The 17,798-nt window shown below is 38.6% G+C and overlaps 1 protein-coding gene across 1 annotated transcript in view; it reads left to right on the forward strand.

The window, feature by feature from the left end:
• Positions 1 to 17,798, forward strand: part of TMC1 (transmembrane channel like 1) — a 100,610-nt gene that overhangs the window by 57,312 nt on the left and 25,500 nt on the right. The window contains exons 9-13 of the mRNA XM_052645236.1: positions 3,711 to 3,855; positions 4,462 to 4,656; positions 8,514 to 8,693; positions 8,813 to 8,974; positions 17,569 to 17,697. Coding sequence (XP_052501196.1) covers positions 3,711 to 3,855; positions 4,462 to 4,656; positions 8,514 to 8,693; positions 8,813 to 8,974; positions 17,569 to 17,697 — 811 coding nt within the window. The remainder of the gene's footprint in view (positions 1 to 3,710; positions 3,856 to 4,461; positions 4,657 to 8,513; positions 8,694 to 8,812; positions 8,975 to 17,568; positions 17,698 to 17,798) is intronic.

Below are 17,798 nucleotides of genomic sequence, written 5' to 3' on the forward strand. Positions count from 1 at the left end.
CATGAATTCAAATACTAGCTCTAGCCCATTATAAAAGAACTTTGACAAATTGTTCAACTGCTCTGTTTTCCTGTTCCTGTGCTGTGCTTAGTTGCTTAGTCATTCAGCCGTGTCTGACTGTTTGTGACTCCATGGACTGTAGCCTGCCAGGCTTCTCTGTCCATGGAGAGATGAATTCTTGTCCAGGCAAGAATACTGGAGTAGGTTGCCATGCCCTCCTCCAGGGGATCTTTCCAACCCAGATATCAAACCCAGGTCTCCCACCTTGTAGGCAGATTCTTTACTGTCTCAGCCACCAGGGAAGCCCATGAATACTGGAGTGGGTAGCCTATCCCTTCTTCAGGGGATATTCCCAACCCAGGAATCAAACCAGGGTTTCTTGCATTGCAGGCGGATTCTTTAGCAGCTGAGCTACCAAGGAAACCCTTTCCTATTTCTGATAGAGGTGTAATAACACCTTGATGTTAGGATGGCTATGAGGACAATATGAGTTAATACAGTCAAAGCACTTAGAACATGGCTAGCATATGCTAATTTAACTGTTTTATTAGGATTATAATTCACCGGCTTAATGAAAAACTAAACAAAGCCAGCATGATAGGAAGTGTGGTCATATGATAGCCCTCACAGTAAGGTAGTTATGCATGGTTATGTAGTTGTACATTAATAGATTTGTACATTTATTATAATTTCTGGCAGATGAGTATAAAGCATCTAGAATAGCATTTATGTAAGAAATATAAGACAAGGGACATATAATTTAAATATTCTGGCAGCTATCCTAAACAAATACATAGCTAGAATATATTTTAATAATGTATTTTATTTAACTCTATATATCAAAACAGTTCCTTCAACATATAATCAATCTAAAATTATTATTGATATATTTTCTGTCTTTTTTGGTCCTAAGTCTTTGAAACACCAGTTACATTTTAAGTGCTCAGTAACCACATATTGCTGATGGCAAACTTACTAGCTAGTGCAGCTCTCCAGGAAATGGAAACTATTTCGAATTAACTCAAACATGCCATTTAGGATACCTGCAGGGCACCAGTTCCACATTTCACCCTCAAAGTCATCCATGTTACATCACCTAAACCAGCCTGATTTTGGTTCCTCCCCCTGGCAGGGGACCTTTGGTTATGCACTACATGATTGGCAAGTGGTTTCAGTTCATTGGCCTTTATGGCGAGACAATTCCAAAGCCATTTATTATTCCTAGCTGCTCCTAGCCCTGGGGGCAGAGCTTGGTAATAAAACAATTGGTTGGATATAAGTGATTGCACAGAATCCTTTATCATCTCTTCCGCTGTCCCCCACCAGTGCCAAACAAATACATTCTTGGAATAAACATGAGTGGCTTTATGGGATACATGCCTCAAATCAAGTGAAACTAAAACTGAGTACTTAAAATCAATCAGGCAACTGAGGAATTTTATCCTCTTGCTCATACTGTTTATTGCAGAGTCCTCATCCATAAAAGGGAAGCAGATATCTGTTTTGATTAATTAATGGGGAAATTGGCTTCCCTGGTAGCTCAGTCCGTAAAGAAGCTGCCTGCAGTGCAGGAGACCCAGGTTTGATCCCTGGGTTGGGAAGATCCCCTGGAGAAGGAAATGGCAAACCACTCCAGTGTTCTTGCCTGGAGAATCCCTTGGACAGAGGACCCCGGCGGGCTATAGCCCATGGGATCACAAGAGTTGAACAAGACTTAGCAACTAAACCAACAACAATGGGGAAATTGGAAGGAAAATTAGCTAGATATACAAGAAAGTACTTTGAAATTTTAAGATAAGATGGCTAACTTTGTTGACCCAGGACTCCATCGGCTTTAGCACTAAAAGTCTTTTGTCCTGGGTAATGACTCAGTCCCTGACAAAGCAAGATGGTTGGTCACTCGTCCTTCCTCCACTCCTTCCTGCCTTGCAAATTGTATGTTGAGATAGCTTGAGATACAGTTGTTAAAAAGTATAGCCCCCTTGAAAAAGGAAGAATTTCTGTTTAAGTACGTACACTTTATTTTTTTCTCTGCAACCAAGGGATGGAGCTGTACATGGAACATTTTATAGCTATCAGGGCCATCTCAAAAAAATGTGTTGTTAGTAAAGTTTGTCTTCAGTATCCTTCCTTATGCGTTTAGTATTCCACTCCCTTTCTTGACAATTCTCACATGCTAGATGTTCCCAGTTTGCTTGTCAAGCTTGAGTTCCCTTCTCTGGGAGGCTGACTACAGATATAGAATCCTGCCAGTGCTAAATGTCCATGCAAAATCATCTGTCAAGCGGTCAGTTTTACCTGAGGCTCTGCCCTTTGCTCAATGACTATGCACAAAAGGAATGATGGCATCTTAATCAAAAAATAATTTTCTCCCCTAGATTAAATCATTAGCAATGTTTGATTTCAATACTTTTTGACCTACAAAAAGGCATCTTATATGGTTCAACATATCTCATGGTGTCCTAGCTTGGGTAATAGAGTAAAGTCAGAAAACCTAAGCTCTTGACCCACCCCTGTGGTTTACTTCTGAATTATGTCCAGGAAATCAGTTCATAATTTTACCCTTCAGCTTCCTCATCTATAACAGAGAATAGCATCTACTATCTTAGTATCAACTACCTTGACCTCTCTTTAAGTTTTTGAGAAGGACAAATATAATAATACACATAAATGCCATTTGCAGAGGGTAAAGTGGTAGACTGAGGTAAGTAATAATTATTTTTAGTTAGTTTTCAAACACATAAGCCCATTTGAAACATATAAACCTCTGTAAGAGATAGGACTAACAGTGGTAGAATTTAGATGACCTGAGAGATGTCTGCCAAAATATAATGTCATCTTTATGTCCTCATTCTCTTTTCTTTTTTAGTTCCATAACACTGTCAAAAACCAAAACCTTATAGGACCATTCTGTAATATATGTCATATAAAATTTTAATTTTGCTAGCTATGATGGTAGGGGAAACAAGGAAGTGAAGTAAGTAGGATATAGATTTTTAACCACTGAAATAAACCTTTAAGTAAATGTATTTTAAATGGTCCAACCCCCAAAAAAATTTTTTTAACATAAGTTATTAGAATATATGTAACCACTTGGCATTAAAGTTGTATAAACATCTTGATTTTTGGTCAAGAGTTGTAGAGCATGGAAAACTTTCATGCATTCAGTGTAATCACTCTTTGGGAGGAGATTCTTAGAGGATTTGAAACCTATAAAGAAGTTTCCTGATCTGACCTGGGTTAATCTATCCCTAGGCTTTCAACTGTAAACCAACTAAAATTGTGTACAACCGTTTTAGAGCCTATACATATTTTCTCCCTGGATAGGGGCCCAGTGGTTTTCATCAGATTTCTTAAGAGATCCTTATCCCATAAAAGGTTCAGAGTACAGTATATGACTCTAAGAAAACAGTTTAGGAAAACAAATAAAAAAATTTTTATATAACCTGTAAATTAATTTATTGTTAAAACCATCAATGCTTAGTAGTTTTCTAATCTTGAAAGCCTAGAAATGAAGTTTAAAAAATTAAAACAAACCAAAATTTTTTTAAAACAAACTTTTCTGGTTATAAGAACAAACTTAATTGAAAGTATATGTCTTTTAGATATTGCTTCTCCAATATCCCTGAAATTACGATGTCTTTCTATTCCCTAATCTCTCCCTTTCTGCTTGTATTCTGGCTGCTGGATTAAATCTCCTGTTTGCATAGGATGACCAAAAATATTGGTGATGATGGAGGTGGTGATGATAACACTTTCAACTTTAGCTGGAAGGTGTTCACTAGCTGGGACTACCTTATTGGCAACCCTGAAACAGCAGACAACAAATTCAATTCTATCACAATGAACTTTAAGGTAAAGATACCAACTTCAAGAGACTTTTCTTGGTATTTGTAAAAGTAAAATTGGAATCATTCCAAATGGTATGTGTAGCAAAGTATCTTGACAATTAAAAGAAAGATTAACTCATCATTTCTTCCTATCAGGATCTGGGCGGGGTTATGAATATGACTGAAAGATGATTGATGGCTTGTGACAGCACTATTTCTCTCTAAATTTGGTAATAAAACACCATTGGATTGGAATAGCTAACCATTAGTAATCAGAATCAGATATTTTAAATACTAGAACAATGCTAACTTATTAGTTACAGGAATACAGTAGCTCAATACTTAAAATAACTCCAAAATATTATTTTGTAATTGTTTTAAAAAGCCATACTAGAAGAGACTTTAGAATGAAGATTGTCTTAATATTAGATCAACCAGACTTTGTAAGAATTCTTCCTTTTTTTGTCTTACACTTTCTCACTTGCTGGCAATATTCACCTGGTTTGTGGAATCCCAGATTTAGTTTACATTTTCATTCCTCACATTCACGTTTGTGAAAATAATTCCTAAGTTCATGATATTTTTTATAGATCAGATAATTCTTTTTTTTTTCTGTTTTCCTTGGATACAGGAAGCTATAATAGAAGAAAGAGCAGCCCAAGTAGAAGAAAACATCCACTTGATCAGATTCCTGAGGTTTCTTGCTAACTTCTTCGTGTTTCTAACACTTGGCGGGAGTGGATACCTCATCTTTTGGGCTGTGAAGCGATCCCAGGAATTTGCGCAGCAAGATCCTGACACCCTTGGGTGGTGGGAAAAAAATGAAGTTCGTCTCTGCATGCTTTTTATGTACTTAGAATCTGACATTGAAGGTTTTGTGGGCTGTGCTTCAGTGCTGGAACATGAAATACAGCCACTTTTTACCTACCCCTGTCATCTCGCCCTGAGAATGAACCAACCTTGGCACACAGTTCTTTATTCCAGCCTTATTTCCAAATCTCTCTACTGTGTGTTTCTTACTTTGTGACATTAGGTAGAGTTGGAAGAGAGATTAGAACACATATATTCCAACCAGTATGTTTTATAGACAGAGATAATGAATCTCAGGTTAGGTGATGTGTTCATGGTCATAGAACCGTGGAGAACAATGAGAGTTAAAACTTAAGAATTTTGGTTTCAAGCCCAACACTCTTTCCATGATCCTGTTTTACGCTCTCTGTAGATCCTGCTTCTGTCTTTGAATGATCCAGTTGTTGCCTGAATTCTCTAAAGTGGGGATGATAAAGCCCTGGGTTCTTATATTAATCTCACTGGAAACATTCAGATTGCCTCCCATATTTTGGGTAAGACTGGGCCTCTCTCTAGCAGCCTAGCTACTCCACCTCCTCGTCCTCCTACCCTAATACCTCCCCCTCCAAATGCTAGTCAAATGAGGAAGGCCAGATCTTTGCCAAAAATTAAATATTAGCATTGTGATTTGTCTTCAGGGTATCTGCCCATTTAGCAGGTCCAAGAAAAGAGGTCAGAAATAAACATTTAGAATCAGGAGGTCATTGGCCATGTGTTGTTTCTTGGGCCTGTTCCCTTCCATAAAATGTTACAATTGACATCATTTTGAACTGGGGTTCTCAAAGAATATGAAGATTTAAGCAGTGGGAAGTGTAGATTTACAGTACTGAAACTTCTGCAAAGCCTTATAGGCCAAACAGATTAAGAAAGTATTCATAAGCATAGAATTTCCTAGAAAAATCTTGGACAGAAAATGGTATAACACACTTAAAACAGAAGGTTCAAACAAAAACATTCTAGGTATTTCAGAAGCAATAATGCTGAAGATGGGAGACCATACATTTAAGAGACTATGAAGACATAGATATTTCATGGAATCCTGTAAAACAGAGTCATTAGGTAGGGTCTTATGTATTTAAAACTAAGGGGGAACCTCACAGTATTACTAAGTTTGCTTTTAAGATTATCTTTTGCAGTTATGATAGCATTGATAGGCAAAATCATCATACCACTTTGGTTTGTGGTTCATATTGATTATATCTTTGTATCAGGGAATCACAAAAAAGAATGAGTAATTGATTATCATTAAAACAGTCACTCTTTATAAGAACTTGTTTAATATCCATCTTCAGTTCAGTTCAGTTCAGTTGCTCAGTCATGTCTGACCCTTCACGACCCCATGGACTGCAGCACGCCAGGCTTCCCTGTCCATCACCAACTCCCAAAGCTTCTCAAACCCATGTCCATTGAGCAACCATCCAACCATCTCATCCTCTGTCATCCCCTTTTCCTCCTGCCTTCAATCTTTCCCTGAATCGGGGTCTTTTCAAATGAGTCAGTTCTTTGCATGAGGTGACCAAAGTATTGGAGTTTCAGCTTCAACATCAGATCTTCTGATGAATATTCAGGACTGATTTCCCTTAGGATGGACTGGCTGGACCTCCTTGCAGTCCAAGGGACTCTCAAGAGTCTTCTCCAACACCACAGTTTAAAACCATCAATTCTTCAGCACTCAGCTTTCTTTACAGTTCAACTCTCACATCCATACAAGACTACTGGAAAAACCATAGCTTTGACTAGATGAACTTTTGTTGGCAAAGTAATGTCTCTGCTTTTTAATATGCTGTCTAGGTTGGTCATAGCTTTTCTTCCAAGGAGTAAGCATCTTTTAATTTCATTCAGTTCAGTTCAGTTCAGTCACTCAGTTGTGTCTGACTCTTTGCGACCCCATGAACCACAGCACACCAGGCCTCCCTGTCCATCACCAACTCCCGGAGATTATCCAAACTCATGACCATTGAGTCGGTGATGCCATCCAACCATCTCATCCTCTGTCATCCCCTTCTCCTCCTGCCTTCAATTTTCCCAACATCAGGGTCTTTTCAAATGAGTCAGCTCTTTGCATCAGGTGGCCAAAACATTGGAGTTGCAGCTTGAACATCAGTCCTTCCAATGAACACCCAGGACTGATTTCCTTTAGGATGGACTGGTTGGATCTCCTTGCAGTCCAAGGGACTCTCAACAGTCTTCTCCAACATCATGGTTCAAAAGCATCAATTCTTCGGTGCTCAGCTTTCTTTATAGTCCAACTCTCACATCCATACATGACTACTGGAAAAACCATAGCCTTGACTAGATGGACCTTTGTTGACAAAGTAATGTCTTTTCTTTTTAATATGCTGTCTAGATTGGTCATAACTTTCCTTCCAAGGAGTAAGTGTCTTTTAATTTCATGGCTGCAATCACTATCTCCAGTGATTTTGGAGCCCCCCAAAATAAAGTCAGCCACTGTTTCCACTTTTTCCCCATTTATTTGGCATAAAGCGGTGGGACTGGATGCCATGATCTTAGTTTTCTGAATGTTGAGCTTTAAGCCAACTTTTCCACTCTCCTCTTTCACTTACATTAAGAGGCTCTTTAGTTCTTCTTTGCTTTCTGACATAAGGGTGGTATCATCTGCATACCTGAGGTTATTGATATTTCTCCCAGCAATCTTGATCCCATCTTGTGCTTCATCCAGCCCAGATGGATTAAAAAACTTCCATCTTAGGGGACCTCTGATTCTAGGGGCCAACAAAGGTAATAATGCAGATTCATGAAAAACTTTACAAATTTGATGAAATAATTCAAACTTACCTTAGACTGCATAGGCTCTGCCAAGTTTTTACTTTAGGCTGAAATTATATTATGCTGACTTTTAGCTCCCGCTAGTCATACTTATATAGTTTTTTTAGTCAAAAGCAAAAAAAAAAAAAATTGATAATTATTTTCTAAATATAGCCTGGTAGTTCTAATCATTCAAAACATGGAGTCCACCAGGGGAAATGGGAACTCACAGTAGTGACAATTTGAGCCAGATGCTCAGGTAAAGAAATTGCCAGTGCTAACTGGAACCGTTTTTAAAATTTTACTTAAAGGTTTTTCTCCCCTATTATAAATGTGGCATATGCTTAATTTACCCTAATAATATACTCATAAGTGTGTCAATCAATCCGGAGATATGGACCACAGATTTCCAGCTTGTCATATTTTCATTCTCTCTCTCTTTCATACATTTCTTACTTTTGGCATTGTAAGTCAGTTCTTCATTTCTGAAACTTTTCTGCCTTGGCTTTGATGACATTATGCCATGTATTCTCCTTTTGTATTTTCTGAACATCCTTTCTGTTTTCTTTGATAAAATCTGTTCCATTTTCTTTCTTTTTGCCTCTAACAGTTTGCGTTCTCCCTAACTCAGTAGTCCTGAGCCCATCTCAAGGAATTCATCCATTCTAGTTGATTAAACTAGCCTATGTGTTGATGATTGTCAAATTAGTATTTCCTATTTGAACCCATTCCTCAAACAGACAGTTTTTCATTTTCTTTGGAAATCTTCTTGTGAAGTGCAGAATTGGTACCATGTAGACCAACATACTATCTGCATAAAAATTAATGTAAATCATATTGCTCATATACTAGGAAACAGACTATTATCACTGGCATGTCCATAAACTCGTGCAGTGTGAGTTGAATATGGCCCCTATTTTATTAAGATCAAATTTTAAAAATGCATGAAATAATTTTTAGTATTATAGACTAACAAAGGAATCTAGTTGGAATCTTGCAAATTTGGAAGAAAGAAATAATAATTTTTAAACATCATCAACTTGGTTCACCTCTTGTGTCTTCTCGTAGATGAACATGGTCATGTCCCTCCTGGGGATGTTCTGTCCAACACTATTTGACTTATTTGCTGAATTGGAAGACTACCATCCCCTCATTGCTCTGAAATGGCTACTGGGACGCATTTTTGCTCTTCTTTTAGGCAACCTGTATGTATTTATTCTTGCCCTGATGGATGAGATTAACAACAAGGTAAATCTTGTGTCTGGATTGTCCTTGCCATCAGCACGTTGTTAGATTGCTAGTCTCAAGATAGCCGGAAATGCCTTCAAAATCTGTTTCAGTTTTGTTTCCAATACTCTCCTTTCTAGATTGAAGAGGAGAAGCTGGTAAAGGCCAATATTACCCTATGGGAAGCCAACATGATCAAGGCCTACAATGCTTCCCTTGCTGGAAATACCACTGGGCCACCCTTTTTTGTGCACCCTGCAGATGTACCTCGAGGACCCTGCTGGGAAACAATGGTGGGGCAGGTAATGTCACACACAGGAGTGCATAACAATTATTGGATTAAAAAGGAGCAGAGTAGAGATTTCTTCTGTAAGTGTGAGCTGGTTTATATTGCTTATTAATGAAAATTGCTAAGACTTACTGACTGTTCACTATATGCTGGCTGTGAATTTCACATATATTAACTCTTGCAGTCCTCACAAACATCCATTCAGGTAAGTAGCACATTTACACCCCTTTTCAGTTCAGTTCAGTCACAGTCGTGTCTGACTCTTTGCGACCCCATGAATGCCAGGCCTCCCTGTCAATCACCAACTCCCGGAGTCCACCCAAACCCATGTCCATTGAGTCAGTGATGCCATCCAACCATCTCATTCTCTGTTGTCCCCTTCTCCTCCTGCCTTCAATCTTTCCCAGCCTCAGGGTCTTTTCAAATGAGTCAGCTCTTCACGTCAGGTGGCCAAAGTATTGGAGTTTCAGCTTCAGCATCAGTCCTTCCAATGAATACCCAGGACTGATCTCCTCTAGGATGGACTGGTTGGATCTGCTTGCAGTCCAAGGGACTCTCAAGAGTCTTCTCCAACACCACAGTTTGGTAGCATATAATGGAAGGATGTTTTAAAATGGCCTGAGGAGATATTTTCTATATATATTGTAATAACACACCCAGATTTAGCACCCAGACCCAAGCAAATATTTAAATGGCACTCTAGTTACTGTTACCTGTTTTCCATAAGAAAAGACAAAAAGTTCATTTGGGAGCATACACTAAAGTTTATTTCAATAATGTTGAGTTTTGTCAAATAATTGCCCCTTAAGCATTAAAGGAAACCTATTTTAGGTTTGTTGTTTTCAGATGACTGTGTAAACGATCCCAGTCCAAGACTAATGGTATTTTAGCAGATAAGAGAAATAGTGTTTCCTATGGCTTTCTGTTTAATAAAGGGAAACCAAACCAAAAAAAAACCAAAAACCTACTTCAGGTCTCTTATTTCTATACAAATCCAATTTATATTTTGAAATGCCTTTACTTTTATCTCATTAGAATTGACATTCCTCATGTGCATTTCATAAACTGACTTTGGACTATGGTGAACAGACATTTAAAGACATGTCATAGTGCTTCTGTTGGTTAGACAACAGCTCAGTTTCAGTAATAGTGTAATCTTTGGGAAATTATTTGAATATATCTTTCTTTAGTTTTTAATTATTCATATTATTATTTGCATAAATTTTGTATGATAAATGGAAAATTGAAAATTAGCATTAGTTTTATAAAACTAATTTAAACAAATATAGATATCATTAGATGTCCTTAGCTTCAGATATTCATCTGACTTAAGCAACTCATCTGTGATTTCAACTGTGGAAAAAAATAAGGAAAATGCGTATAATGCTAGACAGACATCATTGGGAACCAAGTCCAAAGAGTATAAATAAGGACTCTGCTTTATTTTTTAAGCTCTCAGGGACGAGATAGGCCTTCATTTTCCAGTTATATGTTATTAAATTCTCAGTTTTCAGACATCCATGTTTTATACATGTTTACAGGATCATACAATGTATGAAATAATAAATGAAAGGAAAACTGCCTGCACTTGGTAGAGAGATACTTGTGATATATGGTGTGGTAGACAGAATAAAAGCTACTTCAAAATGTCCATGTTTGAATTCCTGGAAATTGTGAATATGTTACCTTACATAGTAAAATGGACTTTACCAATGTGAGTAAGTTAAATATCTGGGGATAGGAAAAGTATCCTGGATCATATAGGTGAGCCTAACAAAATCACAACATGCTCATACATGGGAGGCAAGAGTGAGGAAAACTGGTGGTGACGGTGGAAACAGAGGTTGGAGTGATGCTCTTTAAAAGTGGAGGAAGGCAGCCATGAGCCTTTTTTTATATAATCTTTTTTTTTTTTATCACTTCTAGGCTGTTCCCTAAATCTTCAGCAAAAGTGAAGAGAAATGAAAAAAAAAATGTAGTTTTCACAAACTCAAAGAGTTTGAGACATTCTCTTAATGGACATCCCAGAATGCAAACTGGCATGAGGGCTAAGAAACTTATTCTTTACCAAGAAAACACCCGGACTAAACAGGATTAATAGAGCTAACTGTAAAGAATAAGGTGGAAGCTGCTCACTTCTGAAGAGGAGGCAACAATTAATTAGACATGAATGTCAATGCAATCTAGAAAACATGTTTCTGATTATTCAGAAGCTTCCGGGATATTCCTCTGCCTCCTGAATTAAAATAAATAAAAAATATTTATTTAATTATTCTTCTCGGAGCCCCTGTACCATGCTGCTTGTCTTTTTCTTTTTCTTTTTTAAAAATCCTGTCCCTAGTGGTTTTCTTTGCTTCATCATCTTTTCTTACTGCTGTTTGTAGTTAGGGTTCCCTTTTCTCTTTCACCTTCCTTTCTTTAAAGGAACAGGCAGCACTAGTGGGAAAGCTTGTGGGAGCTGGAGGAGGGAAGGGCTGTGATTCTGAACAGAATGTTGATGAGGGAGGTGAGATCCATGGGGGCAAAGAGAACACAGGGGATGTAAAAACCCTGAGTGCTGGGAAGGTCTGGCCTTTAAGAGATTAATAGGCATATCCATGCACCTGGAAACATTAATTTTAACCACTTTTAAAACAAAGTCATTCCAGAAGAAACAGTATCAGCAGCTTCTAGAGATGCACCCCCAAAGAATTGTTTGTTGTTCTATGAGAACATTCCAGATGTTTCCTCTTCTTCTCTGTGGATGTCCTCTCCTCTGTTTTCCTTCAAGGATACTGTGGAACTCAGTCTCTCCTTGATTATAAGGATTTGGTGACCCCTTTACGTCTCCAGGAAATCTCAAGATGTAGTCACTTAGTCTCATCTCCAACGGCACTTGATAGGTAGGCAGCAGAACAATTCTTGGGAGATCACTATTTGAAGCTGTATACCGAGGTCTGCATTTTGGGGGCAGAGAGAAAAGAGACTGCTACTGAAGATAATGACAACAATGGCTCACATTTATCAAATTCTTGTGTGCCAGGCATTACCTCTTTGAATTTTTATTAATAAATTGCCCTCCAAGTTATATCATTATCCCCATTTTATAGATGAGGAGACCATAACTTAGAAAAGTAAAGAGACCTTAAAGGAAGACCTTAAAGGAGACCTTAAAGGAAGCCAGTGATAGGAACCCAAATTTAACCTACAGAGTCTGATTAGAGTTTGTGTCCTCCATAGTGCCGAATCATCCCCCAGAAACATAACTAGCATCATTGCGTGCTCCCCAGGCTCCTGCCATGGAAAATCTATAGTCTTTGTGATACACCTTCTCTATTATTTCCATGGTGGCTCAAAACAGTAAAGAATCTGCCTTCAGTGTGGGAGATCTGGGTTTGATCCCTGGGTTGGGAAGATCCCCTGGACTGGCTACTCACTGCAGTATTCTTGCCTGGAGAATTCCATGGAGAGAGGGGCCTGATGAGCTATAGTCCATAGGGTTGCAAAGAGTCAGACACAACTGAGAGAGACTAAAACTAACACTAACACTACTAGTTAATGATAGTCTTAGATGTATTGATCAAAGCTTCCCAAGCATTTTATTACTACATGTCTGGACTGTGAAGTGTGAGGTGTGGAGTGCAGTGGTCTGCAGAAGGCCTGTGGGGAAGCCATGCTCCATCCTGACTAGCACGCTAGGAACTGGGACTGAATGATGTTCCCTTGGTGGGCAAGACCACCATTTTGGGAATTTCCTTCTTATAAAGCAGTATATTCCTTCTATGGTGTGTTAATAAATATTTTCACATAATGTTTGAATCCTCTTCTGCTATTTTATGTAAAAGTTAGGACACTGCTTAGGGGAAGAATCAGACTTCAACCATTGGGATGAGGATGCTTAGGAGTGTCTGGAAGACTTCAAAATCACTCTGAAATTATCTCTTATTGAGGAAGAATAAAAAGGATAAAAAAATCCCTCACAGCCTGCCTCTAATGGATGCTAATTATTAGAATCTGAACTCAAGTTTCCTGGGGAATGGAAAGAAGAATAAATAAGAGTAGGGAAGAGAAAAGTTATGTTCAGTAATAACTGCAAGAATTTACTGTCACTCAATCACTCACTCCATGTTTGTTAAGTGCATATTAAGTGTTGGGCATTGTGCTAGATACTGGAGGTCCAGTGGGGAACAAAAGTGGATCTCTTCTTTGTCCTTGTGAGATTTACAATCTCATAGGAAGAACAAAACCATTAATTAAATAAATATATAACATTTACAGACGGGTCATGGTGAAGAGTTCTGACAAAATGTGGTACACTGGAGAAGGGAATGGCAAACCACTTCAGTGTTCTTGCCCTGAGAACCCCATGAACAGTATGAAAAGGCAAAAAGATAGGACAATGAAATATGAACTACCCAGGCCGGTAGGTGCTCAATATGCTATGGAGACCAGTGGAGAAATAACTCCAGAAAGAATGAAGGGATGGAGCCAAAGCAAACACAACACCCCGTTGTGGATGGGACTGGTGATGGAAGCAAGGTCCGATGCTATAAAGAGCAATATTGCACAGGAACCTGGAATGTTAGGTCCATGAATCAAAGGCAAATTGGAAGTGGTCAAACAGGAGATGGCAAGAGTGAACATCGACATTCTAGGAATCAGTGAACTAAGATGGACTGGAATGGGTGAATTTAACTCAGATGACCATTATATCTACTTCTGTGAGCAAGAATCCCTTAGAAGAAATGGAGTAGCCCTCTTAGTCAACAAAAGAGTCCGAAATGTAGTACTTGGATGCACTCTCAAAAATGACAAAATGATCTCTGTTTGTTTCCAAGGCAAACCATTCAATATCACAGTAATCCAAGTCTATGCCTTGACCAGTAATGCTGAAGAAGCTGAAGTTGAATGGTTCTGTGAAGATATACAAGACTTTCTAAAACTAACACCAAAAAAAAGATGTCTTTTTCATTATAGGGGACTGGAATGCAAAAGTAAGAAGTCAAGAAACACCTGGAGTAACAGGTAAATTTGGCCTTGGAGTACAGAATGAAGCAGGGCAACGGCTAATAGAGTTTTGCCAAGAGAACGCATGATCACAGCAAACACTCTCTTCCAACAACACAAGGGAAGACTCTATACATGGACATCACCAGATGGTCAACACCGAAATCAGACTGGTTATATTCTTTGCAGCCAACGTTGGGAAAGCTCTATACAGTCAGCAAAAACAAGACTGGGAGCTGACTGTGGCTCAGATCACGAACTCCTTATTTCCAAATTCAGACGTAAATTGAAGAAAGTAGGGAAAACCACTACACCATTCAGGTGTGACCTAAATTAAATCCCTTATGATTATACAGTGGAAGTGAGAAATAGATTTAAGGGACTAGATCTGATAGACAGAATGCCCGATGAACTATGGACGGACATTTGTGATATTGTACAGGAGACAAGGATCAAGACCATCTCCAAGAAAAAGAAAAATGGCTGTCTGAGGAGGCCTTATAAATAGCTGTGAAATGAAGAGAAGCAAAAGTAAAGGTGGAAAGGAAAGATACCCATTTGAGTGCAGAGTTCCAAAGAATAACAAGGAGAGATAAGAAAGCCTTCCTCAGTGATCAGTGCAAGAAATAGAAGAAAACAGTAGAATGGGAAAGACTAGAGATCCCTTCAAGAAAATTAGAGATACCAAGGGAAAACTTCATGTAAAGATGGGCTCAATAAAGGACAGAAATGGTACGGACCTAACAGAAGCAGAAGATATTAAGAAGAGGTGGCAAGAATACACAGAAGAACTGTACAAAAAAGATCTTCATGACCCAGATAATCACGATGGTGTGATCACTCACCTAGAGCCAGACATCTTGGAATGTGAAGTCAAGTGGGCCTTAGGAAGCATCACCATGAACAAAGCTAGTGGAAGTGATGGAATTCTGGTTGAGTTATTTCAAATCCTAAAAGATGAGGCTGTGAAAGTGCTGCACTCAATATGCCAGCAAATTTGGAAAACTCAGCAGTGGCCACAGGACTGGAAAAGGTTACTTTTCATTCCAATCCCAAAGAAAGGCAATGCCAAAGAATGCTCAAACTACCGCACAATTTCACTCATCTCACACGCTAGTAAAGTAATGTTCAAAATTCTCCAAGCCAGGCTTCAAAAATACGTGAACCGTGAACTTCCAGATGTTCAAGCTGGATTTAGAAAAGGCACAGAAACCAGAGATCAAATTGCAAACATCCGCTGGATCGTGGAAAAAGCAAGAGAGTTCCAGAAAAACATCTATTTCTGCTTTATTGACTATGCCAAAGCCTTTGACGGTGTGGATCACAATAAACTGTGGAAAATTCTGAGAGAGATGGGAATACCAAACCACCTGACCTACCTCTTGAGAAATCTATATGCAGGTCAAGAAATAACAGTTAGAACTGGACATGGAACAACATACTGGTTTCAAAAAGGAAAAGGAGTACGTCAAGGCTGTATATTGTCACCCTGCTTATTTAACTTCCATGCAGAGTACATCATGAGAAACCCTGGGCTGGAAGAAGCACAAGCTGGAATCGAGATTGCAGGGAGTAATATCAATAACCTCAGATATGCAGATGACACCACCCTTATGGCAGAAAGTGAAGAAGAACTAAAGGGCTTCCTGATGAAAGTGAAAGAGGAGAGTGAAAAAGTTGACTTAAAGCTCAACATTCAGAAAACTAAGATCATCCCATTTGGTCCCATCCCTTCATGGTGAATAGATAGGGAAACAGTGAGAGACTATTTTTCTGGGCTCCAAAATCACTGCAATTGGTGACTGCACCCATGAAATTAAAAGATGCTTGCTCCTTAGAAGAAAAGTTATGACCAACCTAGACAGCATATTCAAAAGCAGAGACATTACTTTGCCAACAAAGGTCCTTCTAGTCAAAGCTATGGTTTTTCCAATAGTCATGTATGGATGTGAGATTTGGACTATAAAGAAAGCTGAGTGCCGAAGAATTGATGCTTTTGAACTGTGGTGTTGGAGAAGACTGTTGAGACTCCCTTGAACTGCAAGGAGATCCAACCAGTCCATCCTAAGGGAAATCAATCCTGAATATACATCAGAAGGTCTGATGTTGAAGCTGAAACTCCAATACTCTGGCCACCTCATGCAAAGAACTGACTCATTTGAAAAGGCCCTGATGCTGGGAAAGATTAAGGGCAGGAGGAGAAGGGGACAACAGAGGGTGAGATGGTTGTATGGCATCATCAACTCGATGGACATGAGTTTGAGTAAACTCCGGGAGTTGGTGATGGACAGGGAGGTTGGCGTGCTGTACTCCATTGAGTCTCAAAGGGTCGGACATGACTGAGCAACTGAACTGAATTGATGGTGAAGTTGCCCAGTTGTGTCCAACTTTTTGTGACCCCATGGACTGTAGCCTACAAGGCTCCTCTGTCCATGGGATTTTCCAGGCAATAGTACTGGAGTGGATTGCCATTTCCTTCTCCAGGGGATCTTCCCAACCCAGGGACTGAACCTGGGTCTCCCGCATTGTAGACAGACGCTTTACAGTATGAGCCACCAGGGAAGCCACTGAATTGATAACATTTACAATTTTATAGTGTCAACAAAGCACTACAAGAATGCAGTGCATGTCATCTGAGAAGGCTGCATGGACTTTAAAGTACAGAATTCAGTGGTTTTTAGTAAATGTTTATGTTGTTAATCACAATAGCATTTGGTTTTTAAGAGCTCACAGTATTTCATGGTGTTGACACCCATTTTTATTTTATTTCCCCTTGAGTGTATTTAACTTGTTTCCAATTTTGATCTGGGAGAAACAATGCTTTCAGAATTATATGTATAGATTGACACTTGCCATAAGATACATTTCTAGATGTGGATTTGCTTGATCAAATTCCACACACTTACAATGGGATGGATCTTCACAAAAGTCCTGCCCCTGCCACCCCAAATGATACACCAGTTTAATTTCCCCATCAGTTTATGGCAGTGCCTATTTCAGCATACTCTCATCAATATGGAAGAGCATGGTTTTTAAAATATTTATCACTGTGTAAAGTAACAACTCTATTTTTATAAGGAATTGAGTCCTTTTTTATTTTTATAAGGAATTAAGTACTTTTGACTGTTTTAATTAACTGTATATTTTCTTATTTTTTATATGTGCCATTTGCCATTCTTTTCCTTATTGAATTGCCCATCTGTTGCACTGATTTGTAAAAGTTTTTAACTTGTTAGAAAAACTAGTCTTCTATCATATATGCCACAAGTACTTTTTACAAGTTTGTCTTTTAATTTTATAAATAGCACTGCTTGTCAGATTAAACTGCTAAATTTCCGTGTTGTAGGTATTTTGCTATTTTGTGTTCTTGTATCATGTTTATAAAAGTTTCTCAATAAAAAGACTTTTGATCCCATGGTTTGGGCCCAGGAAATAATTATTTTTAAACTAATAAAATAGGGGTGAAACATTTTTCACTGGCTCAATATGCCTAACTAGTTTCTTTACCATTAGTTGCGGTTTCAAGTTAATACTGTTTAGAAAGCATGACAAGTTTGATGTCAACTTTAGGACCACATGAAGGGAGAAATGCTTGTTTTAATACACATACTATTTCAACAGGAATTTGTGCGACTGACTGTTTCTGATGTTCTGACCACCTATGTCACAATTCTCATTGGGGACTTTCTCCGAGCATGTTTTGTGAGGTTTTGCAACTACTGCTGGTGCTGGGATTTGGAATATGGATATGTAAGTGTGATATTCATCTTTCTCTTATCAGATCATTCCTTTATGACTCATCATTTACACATACAGTGCAAGAAGAAGAATTAGGAGGTAGGATGGTCTTT

The sequence above is a fragment of the Budorcas taxicolor genome, chromosome 8 (assembly GCF_023091745.1).
Source record: "Budorcas taxicolor isolate Tak-1 chromosome 8, Takin1.1, whole genome shotgun sequence".
Classification (NCBI taxonomy): domain Eukaryota; kingdom Metazoa; phylum Chordata; class Mammalia; order Artiodactyla; family Bovidae; genus Budorcas; species Budorcas taxicolor.